Source organism: Salvia splendens, chromosome 13 (genome assembly GCF_004379255.2).
Source record: "Salvia splendens isolate huo1 chromosome 13, SspV2, whole genome shotgun sequence".
Taxonomy (NCBI): Eukaryota; Viridiplantae; Streptophyta; class Magnoliopsida; order Lamiales; family Lamiaceae; genus Salvia; species Salvia splendens.
Window position 1 is genome coordinate 1,815,363 of NC_056044.1, and position 18,019 is coordinate 1,833,381.

The 18,019-nt window shown below is 37.1% G+C and overlaps 2 protein-coding genes across 2 annotated transcripts; both read right to left on the reverse strand.

Moving 5' to 3' along the window:
* Nucleotides 1–1,635: 1,635 nt before the first annotated feature.
* LOC121761523 (subtilisin-like protease SBT3) lies at nucleotides 1,636–4,199 on the reverse strand. The gene has a single exon (XM_042157165.1). It carries the CDS (start codon nucleotides 4,070–4,072, stop codon nucleotides 1,754–1,756), a length of 2,319 nt encoding a protein of 772 aa, XP_042013099.1. The 5' UTR covers nucleotides 4,073–4,199; the 3' UTR covers nucleotides 1,636–1,753.
* Nucleotides 4,200–8,083: 3,884 nt separating this feature from the next.
* Nucleotides 8,084–17,130, reverse strand: LOC121762227 (probable serine/threonine-protein kinase At1g01540). The gene is made up of 13 exons (XM_042158041.1): nucleotides 16,525–17,130; nucleotides 16,196–16,288; nucleotides 16,050–16,115; nucleotides 15,873–15,938; nucleotides 14,632–15,005; nucleotides 14,446–14,455; nucleotides 10,373–10,899; nucleotides 10,188–10,292; nucleotides 9,399–9,521; nucleotides 9,137–9,307; nucleotides 8,914–9,043; nucleotides 8,617–8,826; nucleotides 8,084–8,526 (listed from the first exon to the last, which is right to left on the reverse strand). Exons 1-13 carry the CDS (start codon nucleotides 16,753–16,755, stop codon nucleotides 8,362–8,364), a joined length of 2,271 nt encoding a protein of 756 aa, XP_042013975.1. The 5' UTR covers nucleotides 16,756–17,130; the 3' UTR covers nucleotides 8,084–8,361.
* Nucleotides 17,131–18,019: the final 889 nt, after the last annotated feature.

The following is an 18,019-nucleotide window of genomic DNA, read 5'->3' on the forward strand; positions in this document are numbered from 1 at the left end:
CATGTCCCTTGATTAATCTAGTCTAACAACCCAGATTTAGAATAATATAGAATCTAAGGGATAAATAGGAGAATAAGACTCTCATATATATTGTATGTAATTAATTTGCCAACATGGATGAGCTGGAGCTTCTAAGTTTGTCTTAACTTTTTGTGAAATTTCTCCTTTCTTTACTCTCAATGGCTTAACTTTACCTATGATTCCAAAAATCCAATAATTAATTTTGAAGAAAACTTGCTGGTTTCGGTCCCATTAAATAATCCTCTACCTACCAAAATCAGTTTCCTAATTATTATATGATGTCTAAATGATTTGAGGATAAGTATACCACAAAATTAATCTCATGCAACATATTCATATTTGCAATAAAATACAAAATAAAATATCACCATCGTTGGATAAAGTGACACATGATAATACTTCATTATACACGGAATAAGAAATGCAAAGGCAGCATGAGCTAGATAACTTTTTTATTAAAATATAATAGTAAGATTTAGAAGTGACTCCAATTGTAGAGACACAGACATGACTACAAAAGTCGCATTCTTTAATCAATCACATGCATTTGTATCTTTCTTCAAATGGGTCCTCGACACATTAATTATTTTTCTATAATAAATCAATCAAATAAAATTTCTTAGAATAAGAGAATGTCAATTACTAATAGCTTAGTTCATCGAAAAAATTTAATTCTCTCCCAGAAATAAACACATATCCAAACCGCTTAATTTTTTTTTATAAAAAAGAAGTTTCGTAGCATCACAAACGTTTGCTTAATGCTTCGTGTAATGTGAAGATCAACAATGCATGTCATATTGTCACAAAATGGTAAAATGTTTATGTGGCTCAATTAGAACCTGCGTCATGGCTCGCTTTTTAAATTTTCAAAAATTGAATAATTATTTAATTATGTACTTTTTTGTTTATTTCAATTATGTCATTATATAAATATGGTAGATTATAAAAAAAATGCTCTAGGTTCGAGTGAAATTATAGTGATTAAAAATAATTATGACACCTATAAATAAGGTAAGTGAACCACTTATTTTATTTTCACTAACCATATTTTCTCCTTCAATATAGAATAAAATTATTGATTTGATGAAAACACTTTCAAATCAATTAACTAAGTACTCTGTCACATAATACATATTAGGAAATGTAGTTTTGTGTGTTAAAGTATAGAGAAAAAATATAAGTTACATGAAAGTATTAAATGTGACAATCTTTAATTTATGAAGTAGGACAAGCTGAAAAGGAAAACGTAAGAATAAGAGACGGTATTAACAAGTTGAGCAAGATTCCCATCCAGTGACGGATCTAGTATAGAATGAGAAGGGGCAAATGCCCCACCTCAATTTTTCATAAGCACGTAGGCATTTATATTATATTACCTTAATATATGTAAATTCACACTATTTGCCCCCTTACATTTAAGAAAATAATAATTTATTTGCCCCTCTCCTAAAAACACACCACATTGTACCTTTACATGTAATAATATAATATATTTTGTTTTATTTTAATATTTATTTATTTATATGTTAATATTTTTGCTCCTCTGTTATAATTTTCTGGCTCGTCCCTGTTCCCATCATATGTCATTCCATGCATACTCACTTCTCCACAAAATTAAAACCAACACAACAAAAACACTTTTTTCCAGTTTAATCAATGTCTCCATTAACAACAACTGCAGAAGATCTCAAAACTAAAATATACCAAAAAAATAAAATTTTCAAGAATCATATCAACCATGTGGAAGAAGGTCATCAGGAGATATAGTTGTAACTACAATCGGACTTCTAACCACACGATTACCATTAGATTCAATCCAGCTCAAAGCTCCATAAACAATCGAGTTATTCTTCACCAATCTCGGATCCTCCACTCTCAAGACAAAGCTCTTCTTCTCATTCTCCCTCTCAAACTCCAAACTCTCCGGCGAAACGGTGACGTTTAGCCCTCCCTCCACCGTCACTTTCGCCGCGTAAACCGCTCTCCCACCTCCCACATTCGTCACCGTCCGCCTCATTTCCCTCGCCCCTGAATCCCTCCCGTCGTGCACGCGAAAGAACGCGACGAACGACGGGTAATTCAGGTCCAGCGACGCGTTCGAGCAGCTGTAGTTGCTCGAACGCGTCACCGTCTGTATCTGCTTACCGGTGAAGTTCATCGCGCACATCAGGCGGACGTAGTCATCCCTCCCGGCCTCGTAGACGAGGCCGGGATCGATGGCCCTGTTTGGGTCCACCTGTCCCGCCCCCATGTCGATTGGCGTGGCGGGCAGGTTATCCAGTCCCAGGTCCGCAATTGGATAACCAGTGTTGTCTAAAAAACCGGCCGTGGTTATCATTGCGGACCGGATTGCTGCAGGGGACCAGGTGGGGTGGGTCCCCCGCAGCAGGGCAGCCACGCCTGCGGCGTGGGGGCAGGACATCGATGTCCCGGATATTATATTGAAGTCGTTGTAGATTTCTCCGGATTTCAATTGGGTGACGGAGGAATTCGACGGCCACGCGGCCAGGATTTGGTCGCCCGGAGCTGTCAGGTCGGGCTTCAGGACGACCGGGCAGCTCGGGGACGGGCCTCGCGAGCTGTAGCTTGTGAGGCGCGGCGCGGGCTTCGTGCCCAGCGATGTTTGCTTGAAGCTGAGGCTTGCTTTGGGTTGGGATGAGGTGTTTATGTAATTGAGGATTTCAGAGCCTTTTTCGAGATTGAGGAAGACGGCGGGGAAGGATGTTTGTGTGTAGAATGTGATGTCGGTGGTGTTGGTGATGAAGACGGCGCCGGCGATTTTCAAATCGCCGGTGTTGTAGAGCTGGTCGCTGAGAGTGAAATTGGTGTCAACGCAGACGATGATGATGTCTCTGTTTTTGAGATTTATGAGTGATTTTGCATCGGTGCAAGATTTGGGGAAGATTAAGGGGAGTTCTGTGGCAGAGGAGTTGCCAGGGTAGAGTGATTGCCCGGTGATGGAGGCTCCGGTGGCTAGCACGACGGCGCCGTGGAACTCACGGTCGATTGTCGTGGCGGCGACGGTGAGGACCCATGGCGTTCCGTTGTGGAGGGTCGCGAGGAACGGGCCCTCGTTGCCGGCGGAGGTGGAGACAAAGATGCCCTGTTCCATAGCCGCGAATGCGGCTATGGCGATAGGGTCGGCATAGAGGGGCGTGCCGTCTATGCCTAGGGAAATGGAGATGACGTCGACGCCGTCGGCGATCGCCTGGTCGATGGCGGCGATGATGTCGGAGAGGAGGGACCCCTCGTCCCATAAGGCCTTGTACATTGCTACCCGCGCCCCGGGCGCGGTTCCCCTGGCCGTGCCCGGGGCGTACCCGAAGTAGTCCGCCCCCTCGACGGCCCCGCCCGCGGCCGTGCTGGACGTATGCGTGCCGTGGCCGTCCGTGTCACGGGCGGAGTTCATCGCGATGGTGATGTTCGGGTACTTCGCGAGCAGGCCCTTGTTGAACGACCGGGCGCCGATGAGCTTGTTGTTGCACAAGGAGAAGTTGAATTGGGTCCCGCTCTCGCATGCGCCTTTCCATCGGGAAGGGATCGGGCCGAGGCCGGCGTCGCCGAAGCTCCGGCTCTCGGGCCAGATCCCGGTGTCCACGAGGCCGATGATGACGTCGTGGCCGTAGTGGGAGGTGGGCCACACGCCGTGGTCGTCGTCGAGGCCGAGGAATTGGTTGGAGTGTGTGGTGTCGCGCTTCACCGTCGCGTCCCGGGTGGAGGAGAGGAAGCCGGGGGTGTTGGCGAGGGACCGGAGCTCGGAGGGGGAGAGGAGGGCGGTGAAGCCGTTGATGGCATTGGTGTAAGTGTAGATGAGTTTGGATGAGGATGATGAAGAGGAGAGAGTTGTGGTAGGTTTGATTGTGTTTGTGTGTGTGTTTGATATTGATGAGAGTGTGGTTAAGTACCAATTGTGGTGAGTAGAAAAGGCTTTGGGCATGGCTGAGGCATCCATGTGGATAATGTAGGTATCATATTCATCTGCAAAAATTATGGAAATGAAATGTGGAAGTATGATCAACACAAAACACCACAATTTGTGGGGAATTGCCATGTTTGTGTAGTGAAATGGGGTGTTTGTGAATTCTTGAAAATATGAACATTAGCACTTATATATATGCACTGTAGGGAGGGGAGGGCTCGACACCCACTTCAATTTTTTTAGAGAGTCAATAATAGTTCTCATTTGCTTTCGTCACCTTTCGTGATGACTCGAGTTCCTAATTTATTGGTTAGAGGAATACCGTTCGTTAACTAAGTTGCATTTGGTAACTCAAATTATCGATTTATTAGTCAGGATAGAAACGTCTTATTAACTAAATTGCGACGATGACCCCAATTCAACTTCTCTTTGCTCATTTGGAACAGATATTAATTAAAGTTTTTGCGTATTCAATTGGTAGCGTTCAATTTAGGTCCAACTATTAAATTTATTAAATAATATCTATAGTTGAAAATTGACGATTGGAAAGTTCTGATTACGAAACGCACGAGTCTCTATTTCTAATAATTATTTGTAAATTGTGATTTGGTTAAGTAGTGCTTCTTCTCTTTTCCCATGATTATTTGTTGACAGTTAGGCTGTCACTTAGTATTATTTTTCTTTTGTTGGTGCATGTAATTTGATGGACGTTGCTTTTCACTATAGGATTATTGGCTATGCCATAAACATATGACTTAACCATTTTTTATTCCCTCAAAATAATGAAATTCCATTATTACCAATATAAGTATATTGATTACCTTGAGTTAGTATAATTTACTCAAATTCAATAATATTAAAAATAAACCATTGAAATCCAAAGGAAAAAAAGTGATAAGATGAGAAATGAGTGAACTCTATGAGGGTAAGGTCAAGGAGAGCCATGGACCTCAAGATATAAGAAGCAGCCACTACTTTTGTAGCTATTGATGGAAACTAATTAAATAGTTTCAGCAAAATTGTAGTAATAAAGTGCTGCTGTAATTTTATTTCATTTAATTGTACACATAGAAGCTAGGATTAATGAGCTGGATATTCTTTCAATTAATTAATCAATTAATTAAATAATGTGTGTAATGTTTAGAGTGTAATATTGTGTGTGTGAAAGAGAGAATAAGTTGGTGTCCTGTCCCAATCCCACTTGGTTATGAATTTTTGGGCAATGCTACTAGGAAAGAAACAACAAATTAACCCCTACCACCAATCATGGAGTTGAAAGTTTTTATTTTCAATGGTATTATATATAAAGGCTAAAGTAAATAGATAGATTGTAATTTCAAGAAACGAGAATATTAAGGCCCACTGTGTTTTTATTTCGAATGAATTAAAATTATCAATTAGTCTATAAATTAATGAAACTATAGCAATTTGGGTCTAATATACTCATGTATTAAAATATTCGAGAAACTCTGTATTGCATCTTATGATCACTCTTGCATTTATTTCATTGAAATAAGTAAATAGAAAATAGTTGGACACTAAAAAAGAATTGAAATTGTGGCCATGTATTAATAGTTTGAATCATTCAAATGCAAAGTTATACTAATATGGATTTGTGTGACTTTGTATATCACTTCTAGAGTGGAACATACTTTAATACAAAATAAACATATTATATAGTATTAGATATTAACCTAAGGTTACAATTTTAATAACATTTATTAATTGAAAATTTATAATGTAATATCAATATATCATATCAAACATTTGAAAGTATCTCATTTTAGGTCAATTGAAATAGCACAGCTCAAATAGAAAAGTGAGAGAACTTGAATGGGACTTAGGAAGAAGATAGATTATTATGGCAATGCAACGCAATGTCACACAAAAAAATGGATAAAACATTTTTTGTTTTATATTGTATATTGCATATTTACGTCTTATATAGTAAAATTAATTGTATTATGTTGTACGTATCGTACATGCTAAACCCATTTATGCATAAAAGACAATATTAGCATTCAGCCTTTAAAGTATTTTTTAATAGAAATTTTATATAGTGTTAAGACAAAATGAATCATCTCTTCACAAAACACAAATGTTGTGTGAGTTTGTCACAGTCTCTTTGCTATCTTTCGTTAGGTTTTATTCTTTATAATCTATATTCAATATAGTATTCACGGATGGTGCATATGCTAGTGGGAATAAAGTAGTAGAGATAAAAAAGTATAGTATGAAAGAAAAAAAATGGAGTAAAATAAGAGAGAATAAAATTATTTGCTTAAAAAAGGAAACGATCAATTACCTTGAGACGGCCCGGAAAGTATTACGATTCAACTATCTTCGTATCCTTGTTTATTCAGAGACGATGGTGGCTGTCCGGGCTTTCGACCGGGAGAGATGATATGATATGATTTTTAAAGATAAACTTCAACAAAACTCGAGTGCAGGTACTCATCTGTCTTCCAAAAATATTATGAAATGATATGGTAGACAAAACTTACTTAAATTAAAAACGATCAAAGAACACCGAGTAAAATCATAGCATATGTAAGGCATGTACTTTCTTGATTTCGCTTTCTTTTATAGGATTATTTTACATGTACCTAATATGTTTAATACACAAAATCAAAATCCTAAATAATTTTGAAATTAAAACTCCAATAAACATTTGCACAAGAATCAGCATGAACAAATCACAAACCGGCCCAACAAGCCCATTAGCTAAAAAATATATATCCATATCAACCCTCTTCACTTTGGGCCCGTTTTGGATCGGGCGGCTAGGCTATACAGCCCAACTTAACAAACTCAAACCATGAAACTAGGCCCAGTAGAGCCCATGTTAATGACATCTACAATCCTGTATCCTCATTTTTTTTGGGTAATTCTTTCTTATTTCCTATAATATGCAATTGTGTGTTACATTTTTATATCCTAGTTAATTCATATAATATGCACTTGTCTTTATCTACCCAGTTAGGAGTGCCCCCTCCTTTGTTTTCGATTTTCATATTGTGCAATAGAGTTTTCACTCTTAAATTATTGTTGTATGAATGAAATTTATATAGAATGTATTTCAAAATTACGATTAAAAATATCTCATAGCTAAATAAGTTTTTACTTTATATTACTCTCATTATATATAAACGGTGAAAATCAAACTAATTGTGTTTTCAACTATTCAAAAAAGTCCTCATATACTATCACAAGAACATTTAATTTAACATTAAAACAAATTTATTTAATGTTGATAATTTCTACACCTAGTAAACTAACACTTAAGATGTTAAGCAAACATTGTGTTTACCTCAAAATAGATAAAATCAAGTAGATAAGCCATACTTAATAAGGGCTCCACAGGAAAAAGGCCATTTTCTTTTACCAAATTAGCAGTCTATTCTTCATTTCATCCGTTGAAGTCTATATAAATGATGGGCCTTCTTTGGGCTGTGGGCCCAACCCCAACTGTTACCCCATCACAAAATTCATTATTAGGTTTTGTCTATTATGTTCAAAGAATAAATGTTTGTTTATCGTCTGTCACGTTGATATACTCAAAAAGACATTTTGCAAATTTATCATTAAAATTTCTTTTCAAATTAGACTTAACTCACAAACATTTAATAAATCTCTAGAATATGAGTACTACTCCCTCCGTCCCGGGCTACTCGCTCATTTCCTTTTCGGCTCGGAGATTAAGGAATGAGTGTATATGAAAGTCAAAAATGACGGCGGTAGGTGAAATTTTTTACTAAAAATGGAAAGAGTGCAAGTAGCTTGGGACGCCCAAAAAGGAAATAAGTGCGAGTAGTGCGGGACGGAGGGAGTATATTTTTAGTATAGCTTTCTAATAATAATCTAAAACGAAGAGGAATAGCAAATAAAGATAAATGGATTAGCAATACAAATTAAAGTTATGGCATTCATTTGTCTATTTTGTGAACCGTCCACAAAAATTAGCTATTTTTTATTTTTGTATCATAGAAGTACCATTTTTTTCTTTTTCGCTTTTGCTTTTTTCTTCGCCTCTATCCTATTTATCCACCTATAATCAACAATTTTTTTAATTATTTTTTCTTTTATTTTACCAATTTTATATTAAACCTCGTATTACCAAATACTTATCCACAGAGAAGAATCTGCAATAACTTCCAACATATATTGCTTACAATAATTACATCTGGGAAAATTGTCAAACAAATTTGCTTTGCATTATGTGGAAACATACACAGACTTTAAATTCAATAAAACACCACAAATGAATCATACTGTAAACACTATATATATCTTTATGTTACACTATAACAGTTGCTATATTATATCAACATGAAATGAGCTATGATCACCTTTCATGCCAAAAGCTGAGGCCAAAATCACAGTATTTACATAGAAAGGCCGTTGTCGTCTCGACGGCCATTCTATTGCTCGTCGTCTCCTTCCCCCTTCCTCAACATCGTCCTATCCGTTTGAACGCTGCTCTCGTATCCGCTGCTGTCACCCGGCTCGCTCAACCGCTTCTCCATTGGCATGGCGCCATCACGACTTGATTTCCCGTGCTGTTCCTTCACGCCTCCCCTGCGATCCTGTTGTTTCGAACATGAGGCGATAGTGAGCGAAAGCAACAGCATTTAGATATGTAAGTATGCAATGCAGATTGATTGATCTAAACTTACATCACGAAAAGGGAAATCGTCCGCTTCGAGCATGTGGACTATATGGCCCATCTTCGGCCTTTTTTGGGCGTTTGGATCCACACATCTCAACGCGACCAAAAGGGCGCGCTTCAATGCTCGCGTAGAGGGCTTATCCGGTAATTTTGGATCCAACACGCCCTCAGATTCGCGGTTGGATACCATTGTTTTAAGCCAATCGACCAAGTTTACCTGACATTTTTACACACGAGAATCGGTTACCTAGTTCGTTGAGGCGATAAATTGATTATAACTCGAAAAAATCATATAGTTGTATACCTCCCCGGTGGGGCGGCCATAGTCCACCGGGTGCCTCCCCGTGATGATCTCCATAACGAGGATGCCAAAGCTGTAGACGTCGCTCCTCTCATTCAACATCCCGGTGCTGGCATATTCAGGGGCAACGTAGCTGGAGAGACAGAGACGAGGAAAAATTGATGTGATTGTAACGACACGAAACAAAACAATGTGGATGATCCAAGAGCGAGCGAGCGAGACTCACCCAAACGTTCCCATGACTCGCGTGGTGATGTAGCTCTTCTCCGAGCCTATGAGCTTCGCAAGGCCAAAATCGGACACCTTGGCGTGCCACTGCCGGTCCAGCAAGATGTTGCTCGACTTTATGTCGCGGTGGACCACCTTAGGCTCGAGGCACTCGTGCAGATACGTCAAGCTGATGGGAATCGAAATCAAACAAAAGGGATTCAACAATCTTCATGTAGAAATTAAGATGTGGAGTTGTTTTTTTGTATGAAATTAGTTACCCTTTTGCCGTTCCAAGAATGATGTTCATTCGAATCTCCCATGTTAGAGGGCTGCACGGCCCTACATCTCCATGAAGCCATTGCTCTAAATTCCCATTATTCACATACTCATAGACAAGCATCCTAGTGCACAAACGAAAAGCTTTACCAACTAAGTTGTGTTTTATCGTTATTACATCACAAGTCACAACATAATCTAAACACCACACGTGTACAAACATGTTACAAATTTGAGCACAATGCAATCACGAAAACGCTTTACCAACTAAACTGAATTTCATCGTCATAACTCAAGTCAAGCTTAACATCACAAAGCGGTTACAAAAACCTCTAACCAACTTCACCACAAAGCGGTTAAAAAACCTCTAACCAACTAAGTTGTGTTTTGTAGTCATAACTCAACTCAAGCTTAACATCACAAGCCACAACTCACAACGTAATCAAACCACCATACGTGTACAAAACAACATGTTACAAACATCCGCATAATGCGGTCACAGAAACATCTTACCAACAAAGTTGCGCCTCATCAACATAAATAACTCAATCTTGATATCATGACTCACAACATGATCTAAAGCAATCACGAAAACGTCGTACAAACTAAACTCCATTCCATCGCCATAACTCAACTCGAATTCAACATCACAAGTCACAACATAATCAAAAGAATGCCTTTCCAACTAAATTGCACTTCATCGCAAAAACTCAACTCAATCTCAACATCACAAATCACAACACAACCAAACCACCACAGGGTATACATACATTGTGCAAGAATTGAACTACCTGTGAGTTCCTTCAGCACAATAACCAAGCAACCTCACCAAATTCTTGTGCCTCACACGCCCAATCGCCTCCACCTCAACCTTAAACTCTCTCTCCGCTTGACCCCTTCAAAAAACAAATCCCACCAAAATCTCAAAATCATGCAAAAACACAATCCAAAGACTCAAACTTTATCAAAATCAAACCTGTTATTGAGCAAATTCTTGACGGCAACCTTATGATCCTCCTCCAAAACACCCTTATAAACAATCCCATACCCACCTTCCCCAATCACATTCTCATCAGCAAACTCATTAGTAGCCTCCTCAAGCTCCCTCAGCGTGTACCAGTGGCCCCACCCCAGATGCGAAACCTCCGGCCCCCCGCCGTCATTCTGATCACCCTTCTTCACCTCCACGTGGGCCGGCTCCGGATCCGGGTCGGCCCGGGGCGGGTCGACCCGGATTTCCTGGATTTCTCTGGAAACGGTGGGGATAAAGGTGGGATTTTTATTATTGTGGGTTGTTAAAGTTTTGGACTTGTTTCGGCGGGAGGTGAAGCAGAGGGAGAGGAGGAAGAGGAGGATGACGATGGCGGCGCCGACGCAGATGCCGACGACGACCCAGAGGCGGAGGCCGAAGATGGTGGTGCGTTTGGAGAGCTGGTCGTTGAGGAAGGCGGGTTTGCCGCCTTTGCCATCCGACATTTTTTTTTGTGAGAAATGAGAATGAAGCTATTGGTTTGGAGATTGAGGCATTTTGACTTTGGTGGGAGGAGGAGAAGAAGACAGTCGCGCCAGAGAGGGAGGGGAAGGGGAAAGGGAAGCAGCTGTATTGATGGAACACCTACCAAAGGGGGAAGGGCCCATTGATGTGTGTTTTTTGTGTGTGTGGAACAGTTGAACGGTTGATGCTAATAATTATGTCGTTCGATTTGTTGGACAAGATGTGCTTTGTTTCGAATTAAACTAGTTGTATGAGTAAGGGTGAGATCGGTAGTAGTAAGATGTAGTGCAATTTTTGTTACTGGCGAGACGTGTGAAAATACGTTATCGTGAGCTGAGCTTTTGAGAAAAAAGCGATGATCGGACTGGTTATTACTACATTATTCGGTTGGTGTTTGATTTGTTTAATAAGATAACGATGAGACTTAGGGCGAGATAAGTCCACAGATGTAGTGCAGTTTTGTTGCTGGCGAGACGTGTGAAGATGTGTTATCAGGAGCTGAGCTTTTGAGAAAAAGCGATGATCGGACTGGTAGTTACATTATTCGATTGGTGTTTGATTTGCTTGATAAGATAACGGTGAGATCTAGGACAAGATAAGTCGATAGATGTAGTGCAATTTTGTTACTGGCGAGATGTGTGAAGATGCGTTATCATGAGCAGAGCTTTTGAAAAAAAACGATGATCGGACTTGCTATTACATTATTCAGTTGGTGTTTGATTTGTTTGATAAGATAACGGTGAGATTTAGTGCGAGATAAGTCGATAATTGTTTGTTTCGGAGTAAGAGTGGAAAGGATATCTTCGTGGCACTCTTGTGAAAACAAGTCCAAACTCCAAACACATTGTCACAAGCTAAACTTTTGAGTGAAAAATGGTCGAATGTAGTTTGCTATTTCTTGTACGTAATGGATCAATGGTATCTGGTTTTTTTTAGTGAAAGATTTGGGGTTTGATTTTGGTAGTTATTGCTTATTGATTTGGTGTTTGACTTTGAGGTTTAAGTAGTGTTTAGTCAAATCTACTGTGTAGAGACGGGGACGGATCAATAGTATGGTGAGAAGAGAAGGGGCAAATGTCCCACCTCATTTCTCTATAACCATGTAAATATATATATTATACAACCTAAATATATACATATTCACCTAATTTGCCCTCCTAATTTAGAAAAAAATAATTTTTACTTGCCCCTCTCCTCACATACACGTAGGCTTACCATCCTTTAAAATAATATACTAGTATGTTATTTTAATGTATATATATTATTTATATTTATTTATTTGTATGTTAATATTTTTGTCTTTCCTAGTATAATTTTCTAGCTCCGTCCGTGCGTAGAAATATTATTATGCCATAAAAATGGTAAAATGAAATGAGGATTTACGGATCTAGATTCGTTAATTATATATATGGATCTAAATCATGGACTAGATTATAGTGTTTGAATTCGGAAAACGATCTCAATTTTTGGATCGCAATTTTTCGGATCAAGATTCGTTACAACGGTTAAATATTTAGATCCAAATGAATAATGTATTTATAAAGAAATTAACAAACTATAGTAAACAACAATAGAAAATATATGATCAGCCTAAGTTAATTAAAAATAAAGCTTGTAGGTACTTTCACGCATCTATGAATTATTATCGATACAATTTAAAGCATTAAATTCTATCTACATTTTTTATATACACCCTTGTACTCTTTCCTTCTCATGTTACTTGCACTCTTCCATTTCGGCTTATCACAAACTACTTACATTATTTATAGTTTAAGTTAGAATTAATGTATTTAATTAATATGTTAGATTAAGTGTTAAAAGCTCATTTATTAAGTGATGTCTCATTACACTTAAAATTTTAATTTAATTACATTAAAAATCAATCTCAAATTTACGGCATAAAATGAAAAGTGCGAGTAACATGGGACGGAAGGAGTATTTATCTTATTCAATGTGAATAATTCCACTATTCAATAACTAGGGACAAAATTCGGAAATTGAAAACATCAAATATGATAAGTTTTGGTTTTGCAGGATAGATAGATAGATAGACATTGAAAATCTATTCCTATGTTTTCATGGTACGTTCTACGTTTTCTAAAGATATCTTGGATTTGCTTTCTGTGGCATGAGAATTTTCTAATGTAATAAAAAAATAGTACTAGTAATATTACATAAATCAATCTCGGTAGAAGAAAGACAATGAATTAAAACTTATTCTGTTTTTAGAATAAGCTTGACCAAGTCAAACTTAATTAGTTTGATTATTTTATGGTGTTAGAGATTCTTTCTTTTTGTATGCTAACCTATTTATTTGATTGGTTTGTACAGACATGGAATGGTAATGATGATTGCTTATGATGATGGTTGGTTGGTGTTGTTTCATTATACTTTAATTTGGTTAATTTAAACAGTGATAAGATACTCCTACATATGTACACTTTATTAAAATAAAAGTTGGTAATGGGAAGAATAGTGTACAAACATGTGTGATCTAGGAATTATGATTAAAATAATTTGTTCAGTTACAGCTATTAAATGTACTTTTCTTTCTTTTCTTTTTTTTCCTTTTATTATTATTATAATCCCACTACAAAATAAAGTAAAACTTCCTTCACAAATACTGATTCTTAATTAATGATTTGTAAGAAATTAACTACAGTTCGTTACTATTTTCAATCTACATGATGTATTCATTTCCTTTTTTATCTTTTGTTCTTGGTTCTTTTTAATCTCAGCCCCACGATTTTGTCATCCGACGGTTAGATTGGTGTCACGTGTCATTTAATAATGCAGATTTTCAGTTGAATAATGCACACCGACTAATAATGCACCATTATAGTGTAATAATCCAGATTTTCAATTGAATAATGCACACCGACTAATAATGCACCATCATAGTGTAATAATGCAGATCATCTGGACCGTTGATGAATGAGATCTAACGGCCCATATTAAGAAGAATAAAGGATCTAAGGGATGAATAGGAGAATAACGCTTCCCCCTACAAATAAAATTTAATTATTTGTTAATAATCAAAACCTAATAATTTATATATTGAGTTGTATTAATCTCTAATAGAAAATGCCATTTTAATTTTTTTTAAATACTATAAACTAACAAAAAAACATATCACAATTTCCCGTTTATTTCCTCTACACCTAATCCAGTTATTTTCAATGGTTTGTATATCTATGCAAAATTATTGATATTTGCAGTTGCTATATTAATATCATTTCAAGTACGAAATGTCTTTTTTTCACTTTGTAATTCTTCACTATCCTGACACACTCTGTACAAATACATATAAATTGATTTTTCAAATTATTCATTTTCTTGATATATTATAGTGTAATTTTTGGCTCTATTGGCAACAGAATCTTTTTGGTAGCGTACATAGTCCGGCACAATAATTCACCATATCTCAATATTTAATATATTTAACAATTTATACAATGATAAATTGAAATACAAAATTATAATTAACCCAATAAATAATGCCACACTAATGTTTTATGAAACCAATCTAGGCATCAAAAACATTAACCAAAAACATCAATTATGCTAAAAAAAGAGAGGTTTAAATAATAAGAAGAGAAACAAGTATGTTCACAATCTGTATTTCCAATATCCAATACTTCTAAACAATGATCTTTTAACTTGACATCATTTCCACAACTAGAAACAACATCACCTCTCTCAAATTGGTGTTTCTTATTTTCTCTGTTCATTAAAACTACTATGAAGACACCCCCGGTGAGGAATTGTTCAGTCTTGACAACGCGTCGTCCCTGCAAATATCCTTCGTGGAAGCTATATGGTTGAGCAGTCCGTAACGGTTTTGCTGCAACGGGGGTGCATAGCTCGGGAGCATTGTAGAGTTGGCAGTGTTTTGCGTGGAGGGCACGAGCGTTGGCAGGGCTGAGGGCCCGAGGTTCATGGGTGCAACAGAGCTCTGTAGGAAGACGTCTTGGTCCCTAGTGAGTGCCTCTGTGCCTCTGCTTGTGTGCAGCAGTGGATTGCCTTCGTCTATGGCTAGACCGGGTGAGGGTGCTAGCATCGACTGCAGGGAGTAGCCGGGGTGCAAACTCAACCCGTTTCTCATTGTCAACATCTGAAAATGTAAACACAAATTTAAGTTACTAGGAATTCGACATATTGTACAAGATTGTGAAAATGGATGCTTATATGATCTTTAACTTACATTCTACAAGATAATGAAAGTTGAAGTTCAAATCTTGAAAGTGGGGAAATGGGATGCTTATAACTTGAATATAGTTTGTGAAAGTTGAAGTTCAAATCTTGAATTTGAGAAAATGGGATATGCTTATATGAACTTTAACATATATTTTACAAGATTGTGAAAGTTAAAGTTCAAATCTTGAAAGTGGGAAAATGAGATGCTTATTGCTTCAATATACATTGTAGTACAAGACTGCAAATCTTGTAAGTGGGAAAAATGGGATATGCTTATATGAACTTCAACATGCATTGTACAAGATTGTGAATGTGAAAGTTCAAATCTTGAAAGTGGGAAAATGGGATGCTTATATGAACTTCAACATACATTGAACAAGATTGTGAAGTCAGAAGTTTGAATCTTGGAAGTGGGAAAATGAGATGCATATATAACCCTAAACATACATTCTACAAGAACTGTATGCATAGAATTGAATCGTACTATGCTATGTGGAGTAGTTTCTATTTGATTCATACTAAACTGCTACACAAATCTCAACACAAAAGGCACGAAAACTATCTAAAAGAAAATTCAACATCTATATGCAGGTAGCCATCCTTTGGAGAGGTCATGCTTTTTTCTTACTACTCACAAACAGAATTCAACGTAGAATGAAATAACTTGCATACGAAGAACCACAAGAATCAGTTTACTAGACGAGGAATGGAATAGCATCAAGAATGAACTCAAATTAAGGCCACGGTTCGATCAAAAGAGTATGTAAAGAAGAGAGACGAAAACCTGAACTTGGAGTTGAAGCTGTTTGAGATATTCAATGGCTTCATCCAACATAGATGCCTTGTCAGTCTAGCATTAGGAAAACACACACAAAATCTTAACATTTTTAGACCAAAACTCAATTCAGAACATTCTAGATAAAGAGAATCAAGAATTCTGTGAAATGCTGTGCTAAACCACCTTGTTAGAATTTGGAATCAGATTCTGAAGCGCTTTCAGTTTCTCGTTGATCCGACTTCGCCTCCTCTGTTCGAGACAGCTAAACGATTTTACACAAATCCAAATCTTGACAAAACTACATTTAACAAACTCAGATCATCACAAACCTTTTCTGATAAATTGTGGACTTCAGCAGCTCTACTTCTCTTCGAAGAACGAGATGGAGCCGGATTCACCGGTATATCACAAGCTTCCCCTCCCTACAGTTAATCAATTCCCCAAACCAAAAACCAGAACAAATCAAGAAAATGAGGAATGGAACTTCAAATTCAAAGAGATCTCATTTTACACACAAAGATCACAGCCAATGTTGAAACTGATCAACACTACAACTTCATAAAAATGGAGTCTTTATTCACTAAATGAGCTATTAATCTACAATAAATAAATTTCTATCCAATTTTAACCAAATTTTGGGGAAGAATTTTGCTTTTACCTCACAATTAGAAGCAAGATTCTTGCCACTCGGCCCACCGGCAAAGAAGCAGCTGGGATCAGAGAGACTGAGGCTGGTGGAGGACTCCGCCACCGCCCCTCCGCCGCCGAACAACCCTCCGGCCGCCGCAGCGCCGTCGCTAACGGCGGCGGAGGACGACGAATTTTGGAGAAGAATTTGAAGGAAAGACGACATGTCTTCAGATTCATTGGTTCCGTAAAGATCCGACATTTTTTCTTTCACACAACTTAATTCATCAAAATAAAAAAAACCCAAATTATTCAGAAATCAAGATTCAAACTTTCCCCTCTTTCTCTCTCGAGATTCAAACTAGTTTCCTTCTATACCCATTTTTTCCACTGACGAAAAAAGAGGGACAGATTTCGAGAATTCTGAAGCGATTCATAGCCACGATGGTTGTGATGGAAATAAGCAGACATTGAAGTCAAAAAAACAAAGGAGTTTCGCTTAATTTTGGTTTATTTTCGCTGCATCGTAGAAAACCCATTTCAAAGATTGCAGCTTTTCCATATTCCCATCAGCAAAAGTTGATGAAATCGATATTTTTAAATTTCTAAACTCGGAAAAGAGAGCAATTTCCTGCACTTTTCCCCTTCTGGAAAAATGATTTATGGTTAAGGAGTTTATAGACAAGGTTTATTATCCCGCCTTAATTCTCCTAATCTTTTGTTTATTTACAAATAGGGGTCTCAACGTTATGTTAATTTCGATGAGATCCTTCAGCTTTCGAGGAATTCTCACTTTAAATGGTAGTAAAACTTTCTTCTTTAATCTCTAAATCATAAATTATCAAATCATCACAGATAATATACTTTATATTAAAAACTGTATTCTGAAAAGAAAGAAATTAATTTTTACTCTATCCCATGAATGATTTCGACGCAATTTAGTTGGACAAATTTGAACGTGTACGCTTTGGTCATGCCAACGAATGATTATGACTTTGAGTATCTAATTTTCGGCCAACAATATAATTTTAGAATTCAAATTATAGATATTTTGACTTTCATTATTACGTAATTTTAAAATTATATCTATATAATGTTTAAATTATAAAAATAAGTTTCATACTTTATTTAAATGTCTTATTTAATTTGAACAGAATATATATTAAATAAACAATATGTTTATCGAACGAATTGTAATCTTTAAAAATAAAACTAATCTCGGCACAAGATCTATCATCATCAATTTTTTTTTAATATTTTATATTAATAGATTTATCATCACCATTCCATTTAGCTAAAAAATCAGGAGTACTAATATTTAAATCAGTACCTACCCAAAATATATGATAAATAACACCGTAGTGTCATATGTGTATTGGGCGACTAAATTGGAGTTTATTTTATACATTATTTTATTTGGCCTTGTAATATAAATCATCTTTTAATTCTATTTTCAATCTTTTGACCAAACGGCCCAGATTTAGTTCTGCTTAAAGCCAAAAAAAAAAGAAGGTAAAATACAATTA

Bases quoted from the DNA above. Each gene is read 5' to 3' on its own strand.
- LOC121761523 (XM_042157165.1), bottom strand. From the start codon at position 4,072: ATGGCAATTCCCCACAAATTGTGGTGTTTTGTGTTGATCATACTTCCA.
- LOC121762227 (XM_042158041.1), bottom strand. From the start codon at position 16,755: ATGTCGGATCTTTACGGAACCAATGAATCTGAAGACATGTCGTCTTTC. The intron at 16,289-16,524 runs GTAAAAGCAAAA...GATTAACTGTAG, and splicing joins ATCTTGCTTCTAATTGTGAG to GGAGGGGAAGCTTGTGATAT. The intron at 15,939-16,049 runs GTGGTTTAGCAC...TCCTAATGCTAG, and splicing joins TGATTCCAAATTCTAACAAG to ACTGACAAGGCATCTATGTT.